At 34.0% G+C, this 7,948-nt stretch overlaps 1 protein-coding gene across 2 annotated transcripts in view; it reads right to left on the bottom strand.

Annotated features, from left to right (window-relative positions):
• Positions 1–5,198: 5,198 nt before the first annotated feature.
• The window catches only part of LOC142973201 (uncharacterized), a 187,369-nt gene continuing 184,619 nt past the window's right edge, over positions 5,199–7,948 (bottom strand). For both annotated transcript variants that reach the window (XM_076114822.1, XM_076114824.1), the window contains exon 7: positions 5,199–7,593. In XM_076114822.1, the coding sequence (XP_075970937.1) occupies positions 7,263–7,593 (331 nt within the window). In that variant the 3' untranslated portion in view covers positions 5,199–7,262. The remainder of the gene's footprint in view (positions 7,594–7,948) is intronic.

Raw genomic sequence — 7,948 nt, 5'->3', positions numbered from 1 at the left:
TTGTCCATTGCGTGTAAGTAAAATACTTGACGCACAGTTAATTGTTAGTAAGTAATCTTTTAAGTAAAAAAATAATCTAAGACGTATTATGCAAATAGCTAGTTTACTTCAAGTTCAGGGCCAATCACCGCCCACGGTCGCCGCTGACATCACAAACTTATAGCCAACATCAGATTAGTGGTTACTGCCTGCCTATCAATCATACTCCCGCACTTTCCTGCTCGCCTGGTACCTAGACCCCAATGACTCAGTGGAGTGACGTATTAATTGTTAGTGTTAGGTTCTACGAATTGGCTATTGTTGATTGCGTTGATAAGTATCGTTGTGTTACTCATTTAGTGAGCAAAGTTAAGGTTTCATGTAATTTGAAAGATATTTTTTGGCCTTTAGTTGTGACAAGTGGGTTTTCTAAACGAATCAATTGTGTGAGGGTTTATCGTCTCTCTCTTAGACCGACGTGATCAGCAAAAATTTAAGCGTAGGACAAATGAGTTTATGGGCTTTCCGAAGCACGGTGGTTTCCTATACTTTGAAAATTTCCTTAGTTTACCTGCTAAGAAGTTTTCTTTGTCTGAACTACTTAGGAAAGTCTTCTTTAGTAGCAAAGCATAGCTTTTCTTTGCGTCCATTTGTTATCTATCTGCTAAATCAAAAATAAGCTAACTATTTCAAAGAAAAAAATGCGTGTCCAATCAGCTAACATTTCACCTAGAGCCTATTCCTGGAGCCCTGAATCATCACTTATCAGAGAAGTCAGTACAGAATTCAACACGCGAGATGTTATCGCAAGTAATTGAATAAAATACGCTTCAGTTATATGCAAAATACACTGTTAGTGTGTCCAGTAATGTGTAATTTACATTACATTAACTTCTGACATTCAGGTTCGCGGACACAGGCCTTTCAAGGTGGAAACGAATGGTGGTTTTCATGCGTTTAATGGCGTTAAGGTTTCTTTCTGTTTAGTGTTATAGTTAACCAAATTTCTATTGTTAGATATGGTCTTTTTAGGGTTCCGTCCAAGGGTACAACAGGACCGCATTTCTGAAACTTCGCTGTTAGTTCATCTGTCATCAGGGTGTAATCTCAAAAACTGTGATAGGAGATAGTTAAATTTTCGTAAATGATGTAGTTACATATTTCTGTTGCTGCTATAACAACAAATCCCAAAAAATCTAAGGAAGTAAATCGTTAAGGGGGCTCCATACAACAGATATGAGGTACTGCCGCTTCTTCAAATAAGAGGGAAATTAGCTCGGATACGATGAGAGGGTAATTTAATTTCACTATCGACTATCTAGTATCACGTATGAGAAATTTTGCATGAAAAACTAATTAGCGTGCTCTGCCGTGTTCCGTAGAAGCTGTTTTATGTAAATTTTATATTACAAGCTGTCTATGGAGATACTCGATAATATCGTGTATAGGAAATTGCGTAACTGATTGTCTTTATAACAATTTAAATTAAGGATGTTGTAGCTCTTCGAAGACTAAGAAATGTGATTTTTATAGTATAAAGTTTGAAAACTTAAACGTCTCTTAAAACCTTCTTAAGGTTTAAAATAAACACAACATCAGCATTTTGTCACTACTCGGCTAAATCTCTTCAAAAGAACGTATAATCTCTGAAAGAAACCTAACTTAAATTATATTGACAATTAAATCTACAAACATAGATTACTATCAGAGATTTGTGGTACCATAGTCACTATTACAAATAAATACAAAACTTATTCTAAAAGCGTCCATTTTTTACTATAAAATGAGTAAGCTCTTCAGATTATGCTATTACCTAAGCTTTATTGCAAATAACTTTGAAACAGCAATCAAGTCGTACTACGCAGTTACTAGTATTCGGGTCACACATGTGTACCATCACGGCTAGTGTTAAGGGTAATCGGCAGGTAATTGCGCGAACTAACCCACTTTAACGCGTCGGTATAAGGTCATGTTTACCTCGTAATTACAGAGGGTATGGGAAGAAAGTGCTTGTGAGAATATGTTCTATGTCTATAAGATTGTATAAGATTTTTTGAGTACTAATATTATAAAATTGAGATTTTGGATGGATGTTTAGAAAGTGAAAAGTAATAGTAATAATATTAAAGCTTGGATGTTTATTACTTGTCCGTGTTTCTGAGGTACGTTTGGCGGTAGTTTATCTTTTTTTTTATATGAGTTCAAACGCTATTGAATAGATAAACTAACACTAAATGTACCTCAGAAACCAGAGGCTAGTCACGCTAATCCTACTGAACAGATTTTGAGGAATTTTAGGACGCAGATAGTTTATACCAAATACGTTTTAGTGTTGTTTATGTTTGGTAAAAATAATGTTTATCATTAACTCAAAACATTTTTTTTCGCATTCCAGATGGAAGTCCTATCAGTAATAGAGCAGCAACGGGTAAGTTCGATTTTCTATCAGAGTTTCCCATTTAACCAGATTCAATCTTAAACAATGTCTCTATTCGACAGACACTCATTTTATAACCCAAGAATCTTTTCAACAAATATACAATTTAGACCTGTTTTCTATGAAAAAACAGCAAACAAGCGTAAAAGTCTATGAAATATTTATATTTAGTTAGAAACGTTCAATGAATTGATTATAACTGTATTTACCGCATATTCCTCTAATAATTTTATAAGCATGACTAACAAGGTATTATGTGCATCGTCATTGCCAACTGACGTATGACCAGTTTCATGTGATATGAGCAGAGCTTTTAGAGTGACACTTTATAAAATGTAGAACTTTGGGAATATTATTAACTTTCTTTAATTTTATCATATATGCAATAGAATACGGGAACTATAGCCAACATACATTTTACCTCCAAGTGCTTGACGTTTCGGCGCAGGTTGCACTGGCTGTGGTCGAAAATTCAAATCAAATCAGTGATGACAGGACTCCGTCTATTGAGGCGGAGGAATGTTCACACCTTCATATTTTAATTTCTTCAACTAACGTCACACTTACCGTGTCCCTTTTCTATGGCGATGTATTATCCTTCTTGAAGATTCGAGTAAAAAGGGTTTCAAGACTGACATTCTGGTTAATTCTGCACCCTGTGGTCATGTTTGTAGCAATTGTATTTATTTACCAATTTCTAGAAATTTTCAGACGTTACTTTCCCTAAATAACATTCTAATAAAACTCAAAAATCGAAACGTACGGCGTCGAATTTCAAAGTGGTGCAGCGTCTAGTAACTGTGAGAAATAAACACTATAGATTGTGTTATGTAGAGTAGCACAGAAATAGAGTCGTCACCGCTTATCATGGACACTGAGGCTTCGTGTCAAGGACGCACTTGAATCAAACTGCCAACTGAATATGTGTCACTTGTGGGTTTACCTCGCGAATTATCGTAATGTATGATGATGAATAACAGTTACCACGATGTGTTTGATTTTACCGTTATTTTTAGATCATATCGGTGATGTATTGCAATAAGGTCAGGTGCGAAGTACTCGTAACCGGTTCTGTATGACAGGATGTATGGATGTGAATGAATCAAGGGAAGTTTGTAAGGATCATACCAAATGTTTTGACGGAGATTTTCCGCTGGTAAATAAGCATATATTATTATGTACTCACTAGCTTAGAGCTTATATATTTTTTGTCTGAATAAACAAAGGTACGAATCATTAAGGTTGAGATATACTTTGTATGCCCGTAGCACCTATTACAGGTTTGAGTCATAATTTTTATTTGTCTACGATTTTTATCAACTTTGTAGCTAGGGCTACGAGCTACGGTATCGTAGCACAGAAGCTACGACATACATTCAATTTATGCACGAAATAATAGACTGTTATCTGAACTATGCGAATATTTATTGTAAAAGGAACTAACTATCATAAATTAAGTGATAACGTATGCCTATGAAACAGGCGCCATATCAATTGAGTACATTTAAAACAAACATAACTGTCTGCAATTTTATATTGATTATATCGTAACCCTTAACACAAAGGTTCAGAACACATTTTTGCGTGTTATGATGTTCCAACACCTACCACGTATAGAAAATATATCAATCGAATTTTCTTTTACACATCCATTGCCGGTTTTCCACTGATGTTAAAACAACAGTTCTAAATAAAATCAGTAATGTATACTGTACATTTCGTATTTGTAAAAAATTTTGTTTCTTAACTATGTCGTGGTATATGTATGTATCATGGCTTATAGTTTGTTTGTGATCGGTTGCCATGGCAACTGTATCGCGACATCTCTGGAAATAACATGGATTCGGTCAATGGGTCGTTGATCCGGATAGATTTACACAGGTTTTTAGTACTTTACTATATAAATGTTACAGCCGCATAATTGTATGGTGTGCTATGAAGGAAGTTCGGAGTTTCTTGGCCCTTTTTGGTAATAAGATTGTGGGTTAATTGAAGGGTGTACTGAAACTACCTATCACTATACTATTATTTTTTGAAAATATCTTATTAGGTACTTGATCTTTTAATACTTTTTACTTTACTTTTGTTTTGTATTGGTGCTGGGATTAGACTTGAGATAAAAATAAATTACAATTATATCAATTGCATTGGTTTTCACAAATGAATCCTTAAAGACGCACAACTCTGACGTAATATGTTAGTTAGGAAATAAATTGACTTCATCTGTTCGAAATAGGAGGAGGAATCATCCCACATCCATTGCTTTTTAACCATTGCGGTCCAAGAACCTATGAAACACGCCTCGCAGATAAGCATGTATGAAATATTACTATAGTGTAACAAGTAGCGCCACCCTTAGTCTCGTATAGGAACTATTTGGAACAAGAGGTACAACCTTCTTCAACCCTTAACACAGAGGGTTAAAATAGAAGCTTGTTATTAACCTATTCATAGAACCTTTAAATAGTATAGTCGGACTTTTGGAGTTAGGATCATGTGCTACACCGAGTAGAACGTAGTACGGCTATTCGCTACTAGATGGCAGCACTAGCGTCAAAGTATGTGGCACGTTAGTATTTGCTGTACTATGTAATAATATATTATTATGCTTTTTTACATGAAGATATACTGTCCCGACGTTAGGTAAATGTCACTCCCAAGCTCCTCTACCGATCTCTATCCTCAGCCATAACCAACTAACTATTTAAGTAAATAGTTGTCCAATTTGAATTAGTTATTTTTGACCATTTACTAGTCTGGGGTGGAAAATTAAACCATAATATTCTGATGATTCTTTATTCCTTAAAGTAAGTAAATATTAATTCTTAAGATACAATAAGAAGTTATTTGTTCCTATAAATAAGTTCTTCGCTTTTCTTAAAAAGAATTCACAGTACCTCGGTGTTGCTACTACTAAATTTATAATTAAGTAGTATTTACAGATAAAAATATAAAATTGTATGTTTTAGTAGGCTACAAAAATATTAGAGATGTTAAATAATTTTAATAATATGAAGGAAATAATGTTGTTTTGAGGTATGAGAGTAATACTAGAATTAGCAGTACTATAAAGACTAGGTTTCGATCTAAGAACATAAGTTACTACAGCTATGAAACAACATGAATATTTTGTGTGCTACCTTTATTATTTAAATTTAATTATAACAAACAAAGGAATACCAAAGTAGGAATTCTTTATTAGCTTAGTTTCAAAGTTGACATTTTTTTTAATCTTACTTGTCAAATGTAAAATGTATTCTAAGTTCAAAATTTTATTCGAAGCGTGTTTTCTTAATGTTTATATAATAATTTGTATGCATTATTAAGTCTGCTTATTTTACTTATATCTGAAGAAATCTTGTAAAATGTGTTTAACAACTAAGCTAAAGACAAATTTAAAATACATTTGGTCGCACGTTTATACAAAATAGGTTTGAAATGACTGCTTATTTAACAAACACTTACATAAAATGTGATTTAATTTCATAAATGCGAGGACTATAATAACTGGCAGTTTAGTAAAAAATATGTTAATTTATTAGAAAGTTTTAACTAAAAATAACAAACAGATTGGAACGTAGACTTAAGATTAACTAATTAAACATGAAATGCCAATATTGACGTACGACACTTTGTTAATTTCATTATTTTTAATAAATACGCTTAGTATCGATGAGAAAATGTTAATATATTTTTATTAAAAAAAAAGTTGTTGTATGTAAAATGTAATACATATTTTATACACCAGGTGGCGCCACTAGTACTTTTAATTTATTTTTTTACTTCTGTATTTTGTAAACATACATCATTTTGCTATGAAAAGGAATATTAGAAATGTGCCATAGCGCCCCCTGTCTAAATCGTGATCTACATCCAACAACTAATGGTGTCAGTGTGTACATTATTTTTTTTATTATTTTAATCAACATTTCGAAATATGTTAGAAGTAAGATTAAACATTTTAGTTCTAGAATTATATTTTCTCATAAAACTTACTGACTAGTACATTATAAATAAAAAAAAAACAGATTACGTCAACGTACTTAACATTAAAGCACAGCATTAAGACATAATAATATTAAAAACTCGTGGAATATGAACAAATTAAAAGAAATAAAAAAATACATGTATTGACAACCAACACATTAAGGTGAAACTCACTGTGACTTACATAGTTAGATCTATCAACATTTTAAACTACATATTTACGTTGTATAATAATAATGTTCTAATACTTCGTTCATAAAGAGTAAAAATTTAATTCAAGTATATAAAAGTTTAATTGAATAAGGTCAGCTACACACCAACGATTAACCGCGAGTGCGATTCTACGACATGGAAAAAGGAAATCTACAAAGATGTGGTAACTATAACTACACTGACAAGACTCACACTGGTTTGCAGTTATAATAAAGTAATAAAATTGTCAATTGTAAAATCGAGTAGACGAAGAAGTCGGAAGTTCTGACTACTCTAGAAGGAAGAGGAGAAGAACAGGGGAATGACGCTGAAGCGAGCACGGACACAGAGTTATGACGTCATCGTATTAATTACAGGACTAGCGATATAGAAACAATTAGTTAAAATATTTCGATATGGCAACATTTCTTCATTATCCGTCTAAATGCACGTCAATAACTTTATCCATTGGAGTTATTTCCCTAACGGCCAACTAATTCTCATTCAATTGATATTAACGAGCGAGAACAGTCAGCAGAATCGCAACAGCGTCATCAAAAGCGAAATCGTGGGGGTAAAAGTTCGAGAAAAATCGCAAGGAACTTATGCAATATCGAGGAATAAATCGATTCTGGAATAGTCGATTGTTAACGATTATATGAATCGATTACCCGCGTCTTGCGCGTGCTACTGCGACGGGTTTGAGGTTAGGGAACATGTCGAATTCTTCAACGATTGTTTTGGGGTGTAGAGCGCTGATGTTGTTGTCTACTGTGTATGTTCTTGCGTGAGCTTGTGCGAGGACTTTCCTCGGTTCGTTGACGAGCCAGTCGTCGTCACGGATGCGCTTGCGTCTTGCGATTTGTTTGTCGCGCAGGTGTTGTAGTCTTGCGAGGTGTGCGTTCACTTGCTGGGGAGTGAGGCCGGTGCGTCCAGAGCGAAGCAGTTCGGCGTTGCGGAGGTAGGAACCTTCGGGGTCGCGGCGGTTCCATGTGTAACTGGAAGTTAGAAATGATATTTATGTTAAGTTTGGCTGTATTTGAAGACTTATTAGAGGGCAAATACCTTGTCGCAGGAGTGTCCTTTTTATTTCAATAGATTTGCTTTCAGATAAGCCTTCTGTTTTGGAATTGAAGAAATTCTTTTAAATCTTCTTTTAAATTTTGAAGGCAAAAATATTCCTCAAGCGATGTCGTTATAATAACAAAAATATAGGCTCATAATAATAAAACGATATAAATAACATTACGAGCAGATAACATCGCAGTTAATTTGACGTACGGCCGTATAAATGTGCTATAATGTGTATTTGTTCACAAGTATCGCAGCTAACAATTGATCGCTAAATGGCTA

This window comes from Anticarsia gemmatalis, chromosome 5 (genome assembly GCF_050436995.1).
Source record: "Anticarsia gemmatalis isolate Benzon Research Colony breed Stoneville strain chromosome 5, ilAntGemm2 primary, whole genome shotgun sequence".
In the NCBI taxonomy this organism is placed as follows: domain Eukaryota; kingdom Metazoa; phylum Arthropoda; class Insecta; order Lepidoptera; family Erebidae; genus Anticarsia; species Anticarsia gemmatalis.
Note: the sequence above shows the minus strand (reverse complement) of the source record. Positions and strands in the feature narration are given on the sequence as shown.